Genomic DNA, 21,888 nt, shown 5'->3' on the forward strand with positions numbered 1-21,888 from the left:
TTAATTACATTTTTTAATTATAAAAAGGGCTATTTAAAGAATATGAGGTTGACAAATACTCTTTATGGTACAGACCTAAAAATAAAATTAAAATTACTGTATTAAGTTACAGAACAAAATAGAAACAAAAAATCAGTCAGGATTGATATATAAAATTCCATGTCTACATTGTCCTGCAATATATATAGATGAAACTAAACAATTGTATAGATAGAATGTATCAATATATTAATGATATAATAAATAAGTAGAAGGAGCCAAATAAACTGGTATAACTTGTACTAAAAAATAAACATAGTTTTGATTTTGAAAAAAGAATAATTATGCATAAAAAAATAATACTTTCAAAAGGAAAATGTTGAGGCCATTTATATATCAGAAAATATTAATTATACAGTTAATTTTAGATCAGATACAAGAAATTTGAACTAACATTATGCATACATTTTAAGCAAAATTAATTTGTGATTAATATGGTTAAATTTTTTGAGATAATTACGTTTGATAGGATTTTTAACAATATGCCTGACCTGATAATAATTTAAATAAATAAGTGACAAAATAGGTAATTAAACCAAACAAAGCAAATTAATTAATAAATAAATATGATTCTCTTATTGGTTTGTTATTTCATAGATTAATTTTAATTATAGGATATTAGACCTTGGCCGAATAGCCTGATGTGAGGGTGTGAAATTATAGTTTAACTTAAGCTAATTTTTAGTTAATAATATTTTATAAAATTGCAAATAATAATTTTATAATAAAAGCTGTTATTTAATAGATTGTCCTTGATGATGATCAGGTTGGCTGATACATTGGGCATTTGAAATTATTAAAAATTTGTGTTGGGAATTTATGAATGTAATTTATTTTAATTGAATAATATATTTTATATTTGTGTTTAGTGTCCTTTCTTACAACTAGAGCAGAAAGGATGGGTTATCCTACAGTTACTATAGGTTCACAACCTATTCTACTTTTCTAGCCACAGTGAGAAGGCTAAGATTCATCCCATGGTTCAATAAATTGCAACCTACCCCAAATTTAAACCAGCACTGCTTCTGTCTGGAGAATGTTAAGGTGATGCTTAATGTGCTTGGCCACCATGACTTAAAAAAAAAAAACTTAATTGAAATCTATCCAACAGATATAGTCACTGTAATAAACTAGTCTGGATTTGAAATCAATAATAATTCAGTACTCCTGAAAATAATTGTATATTTTGGAAATATATATTGTATATAAGTGTGTGTATAGATATGTGTATATATACGCTTATGTACATATTAATAGTGATACTTTTATACATATACAACTTGTTAATTTTGATATTAGTCTCTCAATAATTAAAAAAAAGGAAAAAGAAATTGGGTATGTCTTGGACCAAAAAAAAATTTTTTTCTACTTACACTAGCAGACAACAATTGTATTATGCTAGGAAGAAAGATATCTGTTGCACATGGTTATACAGTTTGATCTATTTTTCTTTGAATGGTCCACTAGCTCTGTACAGTTATTGAAAGGAGAATATCTGATTCTCAGTAACTAATCATCAGTTAATGCTTTTGTTCAATCAAATTGGATAATGAGCAAAATGAAAAATATTGTTTTATGGCTAGTTACATTATCATAAGCTAAACCTTACTTTTTCAAAATTGATTTTAATATGATAGATGCATAAGAACCTGCATCATCTCTAGAGCTTACAGCAATAAAAACACAGATGTTTTGTTCCAATTACATTAGGTAATTAGTCCATCTTTTTAATACAATGTTCTTCATAAATCTATTTTTCATATTATACTCTTGACCCTAATAAAGTAGCTTATTATGATGACATTTAAATATTTTTTATTTAAACAAATATATCTTTTATAACACCATATATTTCTGAAAAATAAATGAGGGACTGCAAAAAGATAATTGTTTTCTTTGGTTTCCAAATCCCTTTTAATTGGTTTAAAATATTTGAGATTAATTTTAATGAATAATAGTGTGGGAGAACTTTTTTAGATACTTCTGATAGTTTAGTATAACTAAAATTATATTACTTTTTGAAAAATTACAAGTTTTGAGAATTCTCTCGTTTTAGACTTTTTATAAAATATACATCAGACCCAGGATGACATTCTAAAAACTATGATAATTGAAAACTGATGAATTTAAGGATTAATTACCCAAGTCATGATTTAGGCTTTTTTCAACCAGCCTGGACACACTGTGCGACACAGCCATTGAGCTGGACTCTGAGGTAATCGTTGATTGAGATTCCTTCTGGTGAGGGGTTGGAGTAGCTAGTTTGAAATAAAATTGTCAGTTAAAAATATTGATAAATAAACATAAAAACAACTTAGTTCTGGTCAAAAATGATTTTGGATTGCGAATAAATTAAAAATTTTTTTTTAATAATTGATGCTGTTAGCATCAGAACAGAGATTATTTCTTTGTGGATTGGTCTCATATCCTTAGTATACTCAGGCCTGGGATAACTGTTATCTTCCCCATCCCTATTTTGTGGTCTCATAACCACCTCTTCATCCTCCTAGTCTCTTCTCTTTCTGAGGATCACATGTTTTTGTAATTCTCCTACACTTTGGCAATGAACACACATCCTAGTACTAGCCGATTAATTGACCCAGAACCTTTCCAATACTTTTAAGTTCATATAATCTAAGAAGCTAGGAACCCAGTCCAACCTCAAATCCACCAGATTTTTGTAGATCATTATCATCCTAATAATAGAATCAATCTGTTTCTCTAGTCAATCAATCTTCAATTTTTAATAATTAATGAAGACTTGGGTTACCTATTTGAAGTCAGTCATTTTATTATTAATTCTTTTGCTTTCTCGCTGGGAAAGGTCCGCATAATTTGTGTTCAAGGAGGAATGGAAAAACAAATTATTCTCAGATTCGAAAATATTCATTCACATTCTAAGTTTTTGACATATAGGAACAAATTTGGATCTTGTTTCCTCTCCTCAAGCCGAATAAGTTTGGAATGGAGGCAGATCACTACAGGCCCATCAGTCTGTTGCCTCATCTCGGCAAGGTTTACGAAAAGATCATTCTTAATTACCTTCGGGAATTCTGCGATGAACACTCCGTAACTCCTTTTGAACAGACCGGCTTCCAAGCTCGCCTCAGCATAGAGCATCACCTAATGAAACTCCAGACTGAGGTAAATACCACCTTCAACGGAAATGAGGCAACGGCCATGATATCCATCGACTGCACAAAGGCATTCAACTCCGTGTCTCACGGTATTCTATGTCGTAAGCTCGTGGACCTAGAGTGCCCGGAACAGCTCTACAGTGTGATCGCCTCATTTCTAAACACCAGGACCGTCGCTGTACGGGTTAGTGAAGAACACTCAACATCTATCCCACTGACTTGCGGATTGCCTCAAGGAGCAGTCCTCTCGCCACTCTTGTTTTCAATTTATACTGCTGATGTACCTCTCGCCAGTCTTGTTTTTAATTTATACTGCTGATGTAGTTATCAAGAACTACAAGAAGACATTGCCATCTACAGCAGCAGTATGAACGCCGAGACAGCTCTACATCAGGCTGAAGCAGTATGCTAAGAGATTCTACAAAAGATGGGCTACTTGAACATCTCAGTCAATGCAGCCAAAACGGACTGTGTTGTGTTCGCGCACAAGAGATCAAGACTGCCGAAGACTCTCCATGTGAATAATACGGTGAGCTCACCTTCCAACTCTATCGTATATTTGGGTGTAAAGCTAGACCGTCATCTTAAGCTCTCTGCCCATTTATATCAGAAGGCGAGAACAGTAAGACGAAAGTCATATCGTCTCTCATTGAGATTGAAGCTGCAGATATACAAAAGTATTCTGAGACCAGCACTACTATATGGGGCACCATTGTTTACCCACATATCAGATGGAACCCAGCGCCTTCTTTAAACTTTTCAGGATTCGATGTTGAGGAAAATCGTACGCACAACATCGTGGAGGAGGAAGAGGCCACCGGAGCTGCATCAATTGTTCGAGCTGCCAACTGTACCGGAGTTCATCAAGCGACGACACATCAAATTTTTCGATTCACTTCAGTACTGTACAAATCTTTTATTCAACACGTTAATACCTGCCCCCCTTCCGGTGCGTTGGCAACACACTACGTAAGGTCACGTAGTATTAGGATTAAGTTTTTATTAGATTTAAGTTTGTTAAATTCAGAAATATTGTGTGCCCCAACACATTATACACTTCTATTAATACTGACAACAAAAAATAATATACTCCAAAATACTCCTTAGAATGTAGATGTTCTACAGTAAAAGGAGAAAGTACATTGTTTATAAACACGCCATTAAAATTTTGTAGGGGTTTTGAAAAAAAAAAAAATTTGGTTACTTTATTTGATTGTTGTCAAATTTGTGTTCAGGCATAATTTGTCGAATCCGCTTCTGACGAAATTGTTAGGTATTGTGCAAGCTGGCATCTAGATGGTCAACATAAACTGACTGAATCGATCAATGATTGAAATTTATCAGATTCCCTCCATTACTTTTGCTAACCCACGGGAAAACTTATTTTTGGCTAAATTATGTTTCGAAAAAGGTTTGTCCAATTTGACCCATATTTAATGGAAAGTTAGGATTTTTTTAATAATGAAGCTGGCATAATTTTATGAAATATACACAACTTAGCTACCCCAAATGTCATTTCCTTGCATCCACACCTTTATGTTCATTTCGCCTTTTTTATAACTGCCTACAGATATATATTTGTGCTCTGTGTGTTTTAATTATTTCCACAACCTTTGAATTCAATAATTAACTTCAGTTTAAGATTGTATATTGGAAAATTTAAAGTCTATTGATTTGGTGTAAATTAACGTAAACACTTTATTTTTTATTAGATATATGTTTGGGTGATTAAATTAACAAGTATTTGATAACAAATCTAGAATGAAAGTCGGGTTTATATGGTATGTAGTACACAATTTATATGAATTTTCATCATCTCCCACTTAATTTGCTGATATTTATGTTTCCTTTCACTTATCTTTATTTTATTCCTTTTTATAATGAAAATAGAGTAAAGCTGATGTAATATCCGACCAAAGCCAAAAGAACAAAGCAGGCGTGTGTTTACTAAAGTTTGTTGCTTCATTTGTTTACCAAGCGTTTGTTCAAGTCTTGGATTTAAGGCAAATGGCAAACGTGTGGATTCAGCATAAAATATCAACTTAAAACGAGTTCAAGTTAATATTGCATGGAGATAGTAATACAAAAAATTGCATAAAGGAACCTATCCCCAAAATCTTATTATTAGATTAGCTTCCCAGGCTTTAGAACATTTACCAATAGCGAATAGTATTTCAGAATAAGAAATGATATCAAGCTACATTGTTTTGCAACCTTTCTGTCGGTCTTGGTGTCCAATTAAATATATTTTAAGTATAAAATATTTAACTACAATTAATCTCTAATTTATAAAATTCAACATTAAAAAGTAAGAATCCTTTAAACTTGTTCTAAATGTTATGTAGAATCAAAATTGATAATGATACTTATTCAATGCATAATTACTTATATACATAGTGGTTCTCAAACTAAGCCAGAAACTGAACCATGTGCAGACCACCCCCACTCTTATATTGAATTCGTCCCTAGAAAATATTTTAAAATTAGGTTCCTCAAACGTGCATTTTCGAGGAGCTTTTATTTTGCATTTGCCAATTAAAACTTTTCATCTAAAACTCTAACTTCAGAAATGACAAATAATAAACATAGTTCTAATGAAAAGTCCTCACAAAATATGTGGTACCCAGAGCTCCGCGGAACACTGCTCTAAACAAAAGCAAATAAATTACAAATAATAGTAAAAATAGTAATTATTTAATAAATTACGTCCTTTCTAGAATAGGTTTGTAAACTGTAGGATAACCCACGATTTTTGTTCTAATTGGAGCACATGATAGCGTAAAATCCCAAAGCAATAGTCTAAATTATATTTAGATTTCTGTAATTTGACTAGATTATACCTGTTTTAACTATTTGATCTTCATTCTTAGACGATACACTACCTTCAGCATTTTTTGTTTTATCTGGGACACAGAAAAACAGAAACAATAATATAATTAATTAATAAGTAATTGAACTAAAAAAAAAATCTTGTTCTCTACTTTGATTTCTAAATAAATAATCAATAATAAGTAAATCACCTTTACCTTGATGATACAAATTACAAGTAAAGGAAAGGAAAAAAGTGAGGATTTTCATACCAGGTGTGAACAAGATTTTACAACATCCAAAAATAAAAATTATTAAAAACAATAACTATAAATAATTAATTAACAGTTTTATGTGATATTTAAAATGTTTTGGAGCTTGTTTCTTAGTTTTGTTGGCATGAAAAAATTCCTTCTTAATTTTTCGGATAATGTTCCATTTGGTATTGTATGCCTTCAGTTTATGAAAATACAAATATGATAGAAAATAATAAGTTTAAAATTAATACATTAATAATAGCTAGGTATTAAATATTTTTGAAGACATTTAATTGTCAGTCAAATGTCTCGGTTGAAATAATTCTACTATTAAATAATATGGGGCTTACCATCATCATCTTCCGATGATACTGAAATCTTTGTTACATTAAAGAACTGAATGAGAGGTCTCTGCTTTTCTGGCCTGAAGTTTCTGTAGACTTTGTTGGATCGAGTTTGTTCAAATTCTTCTATCCTTTTTTGAAGTTTTAACAAGAGAGCAGGATCAGATTTCGACATCAAAGAGACCAATGAATCAACGAAAGTATCACTGGAATCTGTCTTTACAAAATATATATTTTTTTTTTGTTCTGCACATAATACTTACTATTGTTGCAGAAGTGTGTATATTTATAAACTGGCCTTACAGTAGCACAAATATTTATCAATTTGAGTTAGTTTTACCTGATTTCCGTTTTTCGTTTGTTGTATAATGCTATTCATAAATCCCGCAGAATTCTTAGATAGTTTATTAGGGTTTCTTTTTGTTCTTATTAATTTATCTTCTGCCCATAGCACTCCAACATCCAAGAGTGGAATGACAACTCTCCTGATGGAAACTTTCATTAATGAGAACTAGAATGGGTACATTTATTTAATCTTAACTAGAAGATTAAGAGGGATTCGGCTTGTTCTGTGCGATGAATTCTTAAGTCCTCATTTTTGAGCAAATTTTTGCAATGCCTCATTGTTCTGCATGCTATACACCCGAACTTTCTTTTTCAGAAATCGATTTATTAGTGATAGGGGTGAAAGAATATTACCCCTTATATGAGGAATATCTTGTATGGTTTAAGTAAAAAAATTCATGTGCTGTGTCGTGTGTGTAATTAGAAATAATCTAAAACTTTTGGGGTAATAACATCCAGAAAGATTCAAATTACAATGTAAATCACACTTCCTCACATCTAGTTCCCATTTTGAATTGTCATTATACCAGTAGTCATCAGAAAACCAGCTAGTAAGAAGGTTATATTAAGGATTAGATTTAAAACTCAAAAAAGAGTTAACAAAATAGAAGAAAAAAAAAAGGCTGCTTTAACAAAATGGACTCTGGTATGGAAAAAAATATATTACACCGATTCAGCAAGTAAGTCAAATCACAAGGAGGTCTCAATTCTGTTTAAAAAGCTGAAACATTGTCAGAAAACACCCTATTAAGTAGGTGAGTTAAAAAAAAAAGTTTTTGTATACGCTGACCACCCATAAACCAGCAGAATGCTGTTATTCATTGACTGTTAGAGACTAAAACAGTTTGTCTGATGAATTAGAGGAGCTCCCATGAAACATTATTAACTATTGACCAAAATGGAGTCTATCTTCCCATACCCCAAACATAACACCAAGATGAAACAGATCCTTTTAACGTAAATATTGAATGGAACCTTGACATTTTTTTAAGAAAGGACGAAAATGACGAGAGTTGCTCTACTCAAAAGGCTTTTGTTCCATTAAAAAAATAAAATTAATGAAAATTAAAAGTAATAAATACTTTATAGTGGCACCTGTTTGTGTCTCAAATGTGAACATTTCGAAATATTTCTGTTAAAGTTATCTGTCGTTCCTTAAAGTTGTGCCGTATTCAAGTTCAACTGCATTAATAACATTTGTTGTCAGGGCTCTCAAGAGAAAAGTTTGAGCAGGAGATAGACCTAATAATAGTCCTAATAGAGATAGTCCTATAAAAGACTTCACATTTCAAATATGTTCCTAACTTATTTATTTTAAAAGTGGAGTCCTATGATACAATTACAAAGTCATTTTACTAATTTGATTCTGTGATCTGTATTATCTATTAAAAATAGAAAAAAAAATGTTCTAAACAGAAAATTTGAAAATCAAACAATGTTCTTTTCTTATGCTTAACATTTGTTGTCACTAAAGAGCATAACGTAATGTCCTTTGAAAATGTGCGAATCTATCACTTTTATCAATTAATCAAACTGACTGCAATTCTTATATCCATTCATGCTTTCAGTTCACCCAATGGTGATAGGTAAACTAAAATGTTTAGTAGCAGCTGGGACAGATGAGAGGAGCCAAAAGCTGTCCTACCTATCGGCCAAAAATTAATTCACGATCGACACTACAAAAACTTAAAGAAACAATCGCAAGAGTGCTGGTCAACAAAAGTCGTTATTTAAAAGGAAAACCAATGGTCAAAAGTTCGTGGGGATATAATTGTAAATAAGAGAGTTATCGAGAGTACAAACCATAAAAAGTGTTAAAATGTAAAATTATGAAAGCCCAAAAGGTAATACAATGTATCAATATATAGTGGATATGTAAAACGAATATTTTAAGGGAGCGTATGTAGAAAACAATGTTTTAGAAAGAAGAAGAAATATGGAGAATAGGGAATGAAGAAAATAAGAGATAAAAGATAAGAGAGAATCAACTCAGTTTTAGGGAGAAATTCTAGCTAAACTGTTTTAAATTGCAGGAAATGTCACTAGAGTGCAGGTCAACAAAAGACGTTAGATAAACAGAAATCTAACGGTCAAAAAAGATTGTTGAGATAAAATAGTTAATAAGAGAGTAAAGACATAAAAAGTGTTAAATGTAAAATTATGAGAGCCCAAAAGGTAATAAAATGTGTAATTATATCGTGGGTATGTATAGGGATGAGTAACCCTGATGAAGACCTAAAAACCAGGTCGAAACGTCGGCACAAATAAATATTCTTTTGTTTATTTGTGTTTTTTCTACTGACTGCACCTCCCCCTCTCTCCCATCTTCTCTTACATGTCTACGGTCAACTATCTTCACCTCATTAAGTCAATCTAATTGTCCTCTGTTCCACTAAAAGTCATGCCCAGGGAAATCACTATCCAAGATTTAACTTCAATAATCAATCCAAAAATAATTAACCACTTCCAAGGAGACAACGAATTGACACACTTCTGGTGGATTTGATAGCCCTATGTTGGTACCTAAATGGATTGTCATTATCGTCTCTTCATGGTAATTCAAATTTGAAATTTATTACTAAAAAGTGTGACTTGAGCTCATATCTGCCTTGGAATTTTAAAGAGGGAGGGCATTATTGAACTTTTATTCGAGAATCACCCACATATGTAGATAGATAGATAGACTGAGCAAAAAGTGTATTTAATCTTTGAGAAAGTGCACATTAGAGATATTTTGAAGATATCAACCAAAACAAATGTTAATTTATGACAGGAAGTTGATTCTTTTCACTATTCATCTCACAAGAGAGGAACATGGCAGCTGTTTCATAAAAAGTATCATTGTAGAATAGTGAACAGAAAAATTGAAAAAACTACTTCTAATATCTAACGCCAGATTTACATAAAACGATCTATAATAAGTTGAAACATGAGAATGTCAAAATAAAAATTTAAAAATGTATGGATGTCAAGTCATTTTTTAAAAATAAGATGTTACTGTTTATTTTCCATTGCGATTGATAAATAGTAATATGAAATTTGTAAATAATAATATTCTTAAAATCTTACTTCACAGTCCACAAATGATCTTCCTTGGTTACAGCTTCGAGAGTGTCCGATATGTTAGTATTCGATAAAATTAACCTGAAAATAAATTATTCATTGTACTATAACCTCGAGTTATATTCCGTTGTTTGTTTGCATTGAAGGGCATAATGATTTATACCGCAGTTTGCTATTCCCATGCAAAAGTTCGAAAAGTCTATCGGGTCGAACTTTTTGCATGATTTGTATTACTGATCATTTCTAACTTACTTAAAATAAGGAAATACCGCCAAAATGAAGAAGAAAATGTTCATATCATGGACCCTAAGCTCTTCTACAATGGATACTATTTATACACTTCATAAATAACAGGTAAAACTAAATTACTTGTTTTATTGGCCTTAATTACATCTGTTATTTTAGTTTTAAATCGTGTTATCGTCGTAACAAGAAAATATCTTATGTGCCATCATGGTGATTGTTATATTTTGCACATATAAAAACCTATGGGTTCATTATAAGTAAGGAAAATGGGATATTTTCAAGTGAAACAACGTTATATTGATCTATATAACGTTATAACTGCTACTGTATGATTGTTACAGTCATGATAATACTTTCGCACTAGTCCTGGCTGGATAGACAATAATACAATTGGAATTAGTAGGGCCGCCCGTAGCTCAGTTGTTAAAACACAGTCTTACCAATTTAATGTCTATTGGTGGCGCCGGTTCAAATCCGGCCTGGGGCGTTAACTTTATTCATTGAGTGGCGGTCCCACAAAATGAAAAACTTTGACTCCCAACCATGGTTAGGCAGTGTAGGCTCCAATGGGAGTCTTGGCTGAAAAAAGTAGTATTAGTAGTAAAGCATTAGGGACGCTAACAATCACATGTATACGCCTTGAAAATGAAATATCGTACATAATTATGAGAGATAATTGACCGTGGATGACTGTAGGAGGAGAAGATGGTTGGGGGTGCGGTCAAAATGAAACACAAATAAGTTGTTGTAACTTATTTCATTGTGCCAACGTTTCGACTATAGTTTCTAGCCTTAATCAGGGCTATGAACAGAACAAGATAACCAATAAGTATAAAAAAGAAGAAAGAAAATATAAACAGAATGAAATATCGTACAGATTCAGTTATTGCAACAATAGTCGCAGCCACTCCCAGGGTGTAGTGGTTTGAAAGTTGAAGTCATAACATTATTTATTAAACTTACGGTTGTGACAGGTACTGTATCACAAGATGTAATTACAACAGGTGGAAAATATTGTTCTTATATATTTGTCCAAGAATTTAAAATTGTATCAGTCCTGGGCCTCAAAAATAAATCTATTCCGGGTCCCAAAAGTAAATATATCATGGTCTCCAAAAGGTCTAGGTACGCCTATGTATTTTAAGTTCAATATCTAAGGGAAAATATAGCTCGTTAGCAATAGAAAAAGTATCTAAGGATTAACTAAAAAAAACTAGTTGAAGGACCAGTGCGACTCTGCATTAGCACTGTACATATAATGTATAGCCATTTTATTGCTTGTTACCCGGTAAGGTAGAACTTCCCACATCGGCAGCACTGATTTTGCAGAAATTTATTGGTGCATTTAACTGTTAAAACTTTTCAGCCAACACTAAAATGTTAGGAAAAGTAAAAATTCAACAATAAAACCTCTAAAAATATGTGTTAACGGATCCTTCCAATGTGCTGAGCCTCTCGCGACCCACATGTGGTCCGCGGACCACCGGTTGTACGGCCAAATTCTTGAAAGGTCTGGATTAGATCTCGCTTGTACTCGGCCAGTAGTGCATAATAGGCCAACATAATTGATAAGATCTCAAGAAAATTCATATTTTTTATTTTAAATTTCATTAAATAACTTAGCTTAATGAATTAACATAAGCAAACGAGTGGTTTTAGCCAATATTTTACATGAAATATACACCTAAATACATAGCTACACATAGCCAGGTACGAGATAATAATTTACATTTTTTTAGTTAAATTGAATAATTTACAATTAACATTTTTTGCACAAAGAAATGGAGAAAAGAAAGTATAGTTAAATTTAAGTCTTAAAAATAATGTTTTACTTCTACATCTTTTTAAACTCCAATTATAAAATTGATAATCTTTTATTACGAGCTATTTACAATATCAGTAAATTTATTCCGATAAACCGAACAATTAAGTATCAGTTGACTGGGGTAAACAAATATATGAATAACCAATGTTTATAATACATATTTACTTTCTCGTAATATGATCCCTTAATCCTCTGATTCCGATACTTCAAGAACCCCTCTAAGAATAATCCTTTTTAATTTTTTTCTGTTAGTTTCACTTTTAAGATTACGTAGTTCAGCAGCAACAAAGTCACCAAATATTTGACTGTCATCCCTAATTTCTTGGAGCTTTGTCTTCTTGATAGACGGACCGTTATACATTTCTTCATTTTCATCCGCTCTTAATTCTCTTTTCACTTTTGTTCGAACATCAAACGAAATCTCTTTCAATCGACTGCAGCCTGCAAGTAATTCCTTCCCGTAGTCATCTTGTAAACCATCTGCATTTAGTTCAGGTTCTGCCTAAACAATAACATTAGCAATATAATTAGCATCAATAGATATAATACTCCAATATAAAGTAATGTAAGGTGTAAAATCAAAAATTAAAAAAAACACCTTAATTCCAAGGGGGGCATTTTTTGAATCAGAGATTTGATATTGTTCATATTCCTCTGAATTGAAGTAAGATGAGCTCTCACCCTCTATCATAGTTTCTAAATGCTCAGATAAATCCTAAAAAACAAAACAAATATATCTGCAATTTTTCTGGATATTTTTGATATACAAACCTCAGAATAAAGTATTTTTCTAAAATTTTATGTAATTTTTTTAAAGGGTTATTTTATTTAAATGAGCTATTTCATCCTCTTCCCTTCCCTCTGCACTCACACCTCTATAATTCAAAAGAAATGGTGTTCGCAGCAGTTACAAAGATCAATCTCATCAATTTACAGTTCTCATAAAAGCAATGTTTTTTCCAAAAATGAAAAATTAATATTTCGTGAATTAATTTTGGCGAATATCATACTGCTCCTCCGAAGATAAAATACTTCAACGTTAAAAAACTAAAATATAGATAATAAAATATTATATTATGATTAACAAAACATTACAACTATTTTATCATAAATAATATAATAATACATTATAAATGAAATTTTATCATAGAAAGAATATAAAAAACCAAAAAATAATAAAAATTATTGTTATGATATAACTAGGTGATTCGATAAACAAATTTCTAAATTAAAAAACAAAAATATAAACTGTAACCGACAAGCCAACGCTTCGCAAATTAAGAAAAAAAAAACAAGATACAAAAAAAAAAAAATGCAAACAAAAGATAGCATAACTCTCATCAAGTCTAAAAAAATATTCAATAAATAGAACAGTTCTTCGACCCAAGACAAACCAACACATATTCTTTTTTCTTACTATCTATGTGTGTTGTGTGGTGTTTCAATTTATTTTTTCTTGTCTTAACTGTTGATGATGCTTTTAGAAGAAAAGTCGATGTAATTTTGCTAATGACTCTTAGGGAGTGAGTATATGTAAAAATAAATTAATAATTCGAGTCTGATTCATACTGATGTTATGTTTGATGTTTAATACACTTCTTCATGAAGAGAAGTTATGACAAAATTTACGCCAAAACAAATATATCACAGTGAGCAGTAAATGAATAAATAACACAAATCAAATAAACTTGAGATAGATTTTGATTTACTGGAAGTATTGTTAAAGAATGAATAGGATTTTGATTGATCATGCAGGAAAGATTTTTTTTTTTTTTTAATATCTTGAGGTCATCACGACTATAGTTACCAAAATTTAGAAAAGGTCAAGAAGTTTCAGACAGGGACACGTCTTTCGGAATAGGATCGACGAAAATTATATTTTAGAAAGGAAAAATAACACATTTTATCTGTTAAACATTTTATATGATTTCCTAATCATTTTTGATGATTACCTAAAAACTTAGGTAGGAACAGATTCACTCAGATTCACAAGACAGGTACTCAAATTTTTATCTCCGAGCAAATCTGTTAGTTGATAATGAGAGAACCAGATCAAAATCTTATTTTGTACATTTATCGCCAGCAAGGAAGAGCCGTTTGGAATTTTTCCATATATATTTTATGAATTATTTATTTTTGATCGATATTATAAGTAACAATATTTTTTTTTTGTTTATTATTTAAGACTACGTTAATAAACAAGTGTAGTCAAGTGTTTCAACATCAGATGATTAATAATAACAATCTATTTGACTTAGTTGATACTTAGTAAATCTTGATTTGTATCTGTTCCGTTTTCCATAATTTCACCATTTGTTAAAATAATAATAAATACGTTTTGAAGTAAAGGGGCAGAAAAATATGAATGCTTGTGAAAAATAAATATACAGACAAAATCACTGTTTTTTTTTTTCTATATCTCAGAAATTTTTTTTACTTTATACAACTTTACGTATTTTTTCCCTCTACTTGATGTAAATTTCACTTCTATGTTTCAGAAGTTAGATTTAATAAGTTAATCTTGTTCTAATTAAAATATTATCCACATAGGGTTTGGTGACAAATCTTGGCGAACACATATGTAATAAAAATAAATAAGCAGACAATATACGATATATACAACCTTTTCTTTTTCATTTACCACAATTTTTTTTTCCATTCTTAACGTTATATTTGGCATCGTTTGAGGAAGAAATGGAAAATAGAATACATAAATAGATTTTAAAAAAATGTTAAAGAAATGATGCAACTGTATAAATATATCATGTATTTATTATTATTTAGGGCAGATATGGCGTTATCTAATAGATAGTGGTTACTCACGATTCCTTCCATTTGATCCTCTATAGAGCTTGCTGATAAGAGAAAGACCAAATGATCGAAATACTCCCAAGAACTCTTGAGGTCCCCAACGCTAGCACAGTCACTCCTCCTCCTCAACTTCTTTACTTCACTATTCAGTTGGCACCTCAGGTTGTGAAGCTTCCGCTGGATCTCGCTTATTGGAGTCTCGAAGAATAGGGCAAGTTCCTTAAGCCCTTCTTGCTTGAGAGTTCTGTTCTTGTACTCTGGTAGTCTTGTGTTCCACAACACCTCGTTCTGTCTATATTTGTCAATGAGCTGCAAGATATCACGCTTGCTCCATACCTTATGGCTATTTTTCATCTTTACAATGAGGAAATAGATAAACCTGTCAAACTCTATGCTAAACGTGCCAGCATAGACTGCAATCTCGCCGGCCTAGAGAGCAGTCTCGAGCACTACTACCAACATACTCTCGAGAAATACCCCTCAGTTTTCCCTTCGCTGTAACTGTAAAGTTCCTGTTATTCCTCGTCTTATTTTGTTCTGGTAGTTTTAAACTAGTGCTCTGATAACTTGGAACTGCTGGAGTAATGAGATCATAGTTTATATATCACTCAATGCAGTTTTACCTGACCTTTTAAATATATTTTTTGAAGCTTTATTTTGTACAATTTATGTAACTTGTCTCCAGTGGTAGTAGTGTGGATTACCCTCTAAACTAATTAATTATTTAATTATTAAGTAAAGTGACATTAGGCAGGGTTTAAATAAAAAAAATAAAGTTTGGAATTGTATAATAAACATTTATAAAGATAACCATTTAATTATTAAAATAACACAATTGAATAGTAATATAAACCTCGACTTAATACTTAACTACCTTTAATCCTCCGATTTTGATGAAATTTTATCAGTCGTAAGATTTGGTTACCTAGATGGTTCGGTACTAATTTCATTAAATTGATTTTATTATCAAAAGACAAATTGTAAACGTTACAATACAACAATTAATTATGTACCCAATAAATATGTGTATATACAGAAAAAGGAGAATTTCCACGAAATGAAATTTTCATAAGATACAATAAGGGGAAAAAAACATACGACAAAAGTCATGTTTGTTCACCCCAGTTTTGGATAATATCTCGTGATGGAATGGTCAAAAAGAAAAAGTAATTGAACTATTTTTTTTTATATCGGTATCTTCCTGCCAAAAGTGTGACGGTAAAAATAAATAAATTTACTGATGATGTAAAGCATGAATCGGGTACTGGAACCGATATCTGTAAAAATTGTTCGCCCACAAAAGTAAGCACTTTTTATTAAATAGAAACAAAACACTACTAACACTGAGGTAAGTTTGAAATATAAATTACCTATTTGAAAATTTGTTGAAGATTTGGTGTTTTAATTGTTAAAATGGATTGAGGTAGTTATATTTAGAAAGGGTCTCTAATATTTTTTCCAATGATTTTCACCTCAATTCGAGAACTCAACGATTTTTCTAATTAATAATGATAACGTCCTAGTCTCATAAAAAGTGTGTAATTTTTTTGCAATTAAGTTATCACTCAAATAAAAAATGGCTTCCTCCGTGAGCTCTCTTAATAAGTTCATCTACAAGAAATGCAAACACTGGACGTAGTTATGATTAATGATTTGTGGTGAGTCTAGACAGAATTATAAACCAGATAATAATGGCTTTAATAAGCGAAAACTTAACATACATCACACAGGACATTCTACAAACACACATTGCTGTAACCATACCGTAAACTTTACAGACAACGGGACTAATTCTACAAACAGCTGTTTTAACATACATGTTATTATTATAAAAATAATAATGCTATGCAAATTTAAGTTCTTATTTCCACATGATCACACGTACCGAGTAGTGTTTGTATTCGCTAGTGTGTACGAATACAAGTGGAATTGTTACTCGTAATCATATGCGAGTACCAAATACAAATATATTCAATATTCATAAATATTTTGGGTAAATACTGGTAAATGAGAATGCAATTTCCACAAATCAGCAATACATTGCATATATTGCATTTAAGCTAACATAGTTGACAATAGCTCTATTCAGAACATCTAACAAAATGTAAGAAGATAGTCAGGGTTGCGGTCAAAAAGTATAATAATAAATAAATAAGAATAAATAGTTTTGAACTACTTAATGTCCGACGTTTTGCCCCACTTTCCAGGGGAGCTGTCCAAAGCTCAGAAATAGATATTAGACATTGTCTGTTTAACCTATCGCTTTGAACATCCATGATGAAGCCGTGCAAAGGGGGTCGAAACGTCGGACATAAAATAGTTCAAACTATTTGTTCTTTTTGACCTCTACCCTGACCATCTTATATTTAAGTTATACGGTCAGGTCAACTATATGTATATCTAACAAAATGGTGGATTTTACACAAAATGCAGTGAGATGAGGTCAATTTTTTTTATAGAGGGCGGTTTTAGGGGGGTACGTTCCCTACCTAGGGTATGGGATATAAAAAGTGAACAAGACAAAGATTAGAGCAACGAAATTAATATCACATTGAACTAAAGTTGAGAGAGAACTTTTTCATTAACTTACATCAACTGCCGGAACTGATTGTTCTTCTGGTGATTCACTGTTTTCCTTTTCTGAAGACCTTTTTGTAGGAGATTCCTTTGTTTTTTTCTCAGGTTTACGGCGAAAAATGGTGGGAATTGCATTCCATCTCAACATATGTTTCCCATCAGCTCGATTTCGTTCAAGCATCTCTGGTGCGAAATGAGCCTAAAAGGAGTGGATGAAACTGAATGGTTGTTTATTTTTTATTAACATTTAAATGTACATAAAACCTTAGTTGGAAGGAAATAAAGGGTAAAAACAATATGGCTGGAATCAATGGGGTATCTCCGCACTTCTGCAGTGAGTTGATCTAAAAATGTTTAATTCGTAGGTCTGTTTCATTATCTACCTTTAACATGAGAGCCAGTGATTGGAAAAAATTGGAACCAATCCACTCCTTTTGTTCTACTGAGGAGTATATAGCATACCTCCAAAAATAGACTTATAATTATTAAATAAAAAATTAAAAAAGATTATTTTTTCACTTCCTCGCCTGTCCGACGGTAAGACACTTAGATTTTAAAAAATCGTCTTCTATCTAAAATTAATTGTTTGTTTCAAATCATTAACTGATTTAGTCAGTTATTTCATGAGGGTTACATTACCAAATACGCCTCATTATTTATTGTAGTCAGTAAAAATAAATATAATAAAAACCGTACGTCCAGACGTTTTTTCTTCACTTTCTCATTTTTTAAACGAATTAATGGTACTCCTACACAGCGTACTATGGCACTAAGAAGAAGGCATGAATTTTTGTAGCTCGAAATTTTGATTTTTTAGGAAGTGAAATCAGCGTATCTTCAAACAATGAGCCGTTCCGGTTCTTGCTACAGAAGAGAAACCTAGCTAAGACTTCTATTTGCTCTTAATTTACTAAAGTATTAGCCACGCCTCCATTGTAAGGTGGCGTGAACTTAGGAAGTAAGTACTTAAAATGAGCTATCAAGGTTATTTATAATAGTGAGCTACATTTCATAAAACGTTTAAGTGTCTCATGTACCATTGAAATGTCCGTGATCGTAAACTAATTGTTGTTCTCAAGAACTTATTCAAATAAATTGAACTAAAATACCAAGATCTGTGCTCGACCTGCCCTAAACTTATTTGTAGGACAGAACAATGGTTTGGGAAATTCACTAAAACTTAACTTACTTGGAGCTTATGTTTCTATATAATTTTTTTCTGACCTCCTAGAAAAATAAACATAAACAAATTATGTTTCTATAAATTTTCACAAACATTTTTACGTTTGTACATGTGGTTCCGAGTCTATGGGTAGTAAAATTTGTATTCGCGTCTAATTGAATCAATAACCAGATTTTGATGAGTATTGTGAAGCGTTTATTTACTTTTTTTTTAGTCCTCTTTTCAAAACTTTTAACCGTGGTCTTGATGATAACATTTTATCAGTATTTAACAGTATTCTCCCACTAGGCCAGATTTTAATTTTGTTTATTCTGGTTTACAGTATCCTGCTACAAAATATGAATACCAGAAACAGATAGCAAGGCCTTGAAGTAAGGTAAATGAATAGCAGAATGGGTAATTATATTAAACTATGATATGTAGCTGTTAGTTAAGGGGAGTGGGGTAATGTGTAAGGAACCAGGTTTGAATCTGGCTGTGACAGATAGTTATTTATTCTGTTACTGTAGCCGTGAGTCAACTCTGTGAGTCCTTGGCCCTACCAGTCCTTTTGACAACCAGGCTGTGGTCCCAACAATAACTTCATCAGGTGATAGCCTGGTATCCAATATAGTGGAAAAATCTGTGACAAGAATGTAAGAGAAGAACCAAATAATGGTGTAATGACCAGACAGGTACAGCAAACAGCCAGACCCTCCAGAGAAATGGAGGTGGTTACAAAAGGAAATAGTAGTCACTCCAACCTCTATGGGAACACCAACAGGTGAAACCATTATAAGGCTATTCCTCATTGGATCATAGTGGAACCAGTCTTGACTGCTTTAAAGTAAAGAAAGATGATCTGGCAGATGTACCAGGGGTCTAGATTTGAGATATTTAATAGAGGCTTCATAATGAATACAAGTATAAGGCTAAAGTGTACCGATACAAGGGGTATATATGTCATAGAAAAGGGATTGTTGGAAAGAATTCATAAAGTGGAATCTGCAAAATCCTTGGGTTATTCCATAGGGAGAGGCCCTAAATAAATTGAAGCCCTTACAAACTATTACAGAGCTGAAGTATGAAGATTTTCAGGAAACCACATTGGAAGAAATAGCCAACATTTTCCTTAACACAACACATCCTAATCTCAGAACAATTAAAAAGAGATATTAGATATCATAACATATACCCATCCATGGTGGGACTTGGGCTCTGCATAGTACATTTAGGACTAGTAAAATATAGTGGACAGGCAAAAAACCAGGCATGCTATAGGACTTGACAATGTAGATACAGTATTCTTAAGAAACAGTATCCCATTTATTGAGGAATGATCCTGTGATGAGAAAGTTCTGGAAAATTTGAATTCTACCGGTCTATAATCAGTATAATTGTAATCTCCAGTTAAGCTCCAAAGCTAACCCCAAGAAAGACGAGTTGAAATAAAAGGGATTTATAATGAAAAGAAAGCTTCAATAAAAAAAATGATGTTCCTATGGATCAAAAAGGATGTTAAATCAAACTTAAAAGAAGTAGGTCTTTGATGTGCTGCAAGCTAAAGAGCAGTCCTTGCATGACCTATGAGGACAATTTGGAGGCTTTAGTGATCTCAAAGGAAGCAGGACATGCCAACTATGTGAATGTGACAATGTCCAGAAATAAAACTCAAGCCTTTATAAAATCCTTTATAAAAGCACGCCATATAAACTCAGACAACCAGGGTCTGAGGATTCGTCAATGTAAGATAGTGATCTGCCTTGGTATAAGGTTGAGTAGAAGACAGAACCTGAAAATTAGGATTGTCTAAGCAATGATTTGGCTTAGTTGAATAGGTGGCACCTTTTGAGGCCTCAGATATACAACAACAATGATAATTAAGAACCCAGGACTAGGGCTGGGTGTGATGAGGTATGCTTCTTCCACAGGCTATCAAAATTTATAACAACAGCAAAAGAAATTTATCACAACAGGTTGGCTTCAACAGTAAGAATACCTCTGCTGCAGGTCAGAAAAGCCTATAGAATAGTGTCTCATGCAGCAGTGTAGGTTATAGTAGTAAGATTACCCATTGACTTCAACCAGCGAGAAAATTAGAAATTTAAGTTTAAAAGGGAAGACTTGGGAAGGACATTGGGAAAATCATCAGGTTGGAATTGCAGAAATTTCAAATAGATTGGATGCAATATTACATGAGGACACCATTAAGGGATAGAATCCAAGGTGAATGCCTACCCAGAAAGAGAGCACATAGCAGCATTATGGGTCTCCATGGCAGTCTTACCAAGTACTTCTTGTGAGGCACTAAGAGCCAATTTATCTAGGAATCTGGACTTAACAATCTGATGGAAAAGTTTCCACAGCTGGGCCCTGTTTCATAATAAAGTACAAACTAATACTATTAGTCTTGTCGATTTAACTTAATACAATTACACTGACTTGTACAACAGTAACTTGTATTTTAGTACTTTTTAACTCGTGTAATGCCACTAATAGTCCTCCATATAATGAAAAAAAAAAGTATTAGTGCAATTACCATGTTGTTTCTATACTTGTACTATGAACTAATACTATTAGCTTTCATTATGAAACAGGGCCCTGGTAGTTATAGAAAACTAGCAGCATTTTATTGACCTCATATACATGAGTCCACCTAACTTCAATTTAGGGAATAAAGGAAGAATGACTGGAGAAGTATCTTGGAGATGCAGGAGTTTAGAATTTTAATCCAGAAACAGAATAAGTAAAGATAAAACTGGGTAAAAATGGCCGAAAGGATAGGAAGGGGATACAATAAAATTAACAAAAATCTAATAAAGTATTGTATAATAATTAAACACTATAAAATTATCTAAAATTTGGGAAAATAAATTTATCAACCATATAGTAATATTCATGCAGATACCTCACATAAACGAGAAGCATTTGTTGGAGTCCAATTTTCTCTGTTTTTTTTAACTTTTTCAATCCAAATATTCCTCCGTTCTGAATTGCTTGGAAACCGTTTCATACTAAAACCCTTTTCAAAGCTATTTGAGCAGCCATAGGCACAGCAGCCAACCATCTTAAATAAATAAAAACTATTTTCAGATTACAATAGTTTACTCAATAGTAAAAAAAAAAATTAACCTATAAGATATATCTCAAACTTTTGCAGTACAACAATCTATTTCTTAAAAAACCAATCTTGAAGAGTACATTATCACTATTTATTCTGGCAACAAGGAAAATGGTAATTTTTGTAAATTGAGATCTCAATTAAACTAATGAT

At 32.0% G+C, this 21,888-nt stretch overlaps 2 protein-coding genes across 6 annotated transcripts in view; both read right to left on the reverse strand.

The window, feature by feature from the left end:
* LOC106687712 (uncharacterized) overlaps positions 1-10,387 on the reverse strand; it is a 17,107-nt gene extending 6,720 nt beyond the window's left edge. For 2 of the 4 annotated variants that reach the window (XR_010842652.1, XM_067044652.1), the window contains exons 1-6: positions 10,157-10,230; positions 10,000-10,074; positions 6,926-7,070; positions 6,592-6,802; positions 6,017-6,079; positions 2,181-2,297 (exon numbers count right to left, since the gene is read on the reverse strand). Coding sequence is in view for 3 of the 4 variants with exons in the window: in XM_067044652.1 (XP_066900753.1) it covers positions 2,181-2,297; positions 6,017-6,079; positions 6,592-6,802; positions 6,926-7,070; positions 10,000-10,074; positions 10,157-10,215 (670 nt within the window). In the remaining variant the exon portion in view is untranslated. The other 2 variants (XM_014431741.3, XM_067044653.1) reach the window with 2 other exon arrangements.
* Positions 10,388-11,815: 1,428 nt separating this feature from the next.
* Positions 11,816-21,676, reverse strand: LOC106687713 (uncharacterized). 2 transcript variants are annotated; one of them, XM_014431745.2, is made up of 4 exons: positions 21,523-21,676; positions 17,466-17,651; positions 12,663-12,779; positions 11,816-12,566 (listed from the first exon to the last, which is right to left on the reverse strand). In XM_014431745.2, the coding sequence occupies exons 1-4, from the start codon at positions 21,625-21,627 to the stop codon at positions 12,249-12,251; spliced, it is 726 nt and encodes a 241-aa protein (XP_014287231.1). In that variant the 5' UTR covers positions 21,628-21,676; the 3' UTR covers positions 11,816-12,248. The 2 variants fall into 2 exon arrangements, with proteins under 2 accessions (XP_014287231.1, XP_014287230.1); XM_014431744.2 differs by lacking the exons at positions 17,466-17,651; positions 21,523-21,676 and adding an exon at positions 14,888-17,243.
* Between the last annotated feature and the right edge of the window lie 212 nt (positions 21,677-21,888).

This window comes from Halyomorpha halys, unplaced genomic scaffold (assembly GCF_000696795.3).
Source record: "Halyomorpha halys isolate HHAL.00 unplaced genomic scaffold, Hhal_1.1 Scaffold999.1, whole genome shotgun sequence".
Taxonomy (NCBI): Eukaryota; Metazoa; Arthropoda; class Insecta; order Hemiptera; family Pentatomidae; genus Halyomorpha; species Halyomorpha halys.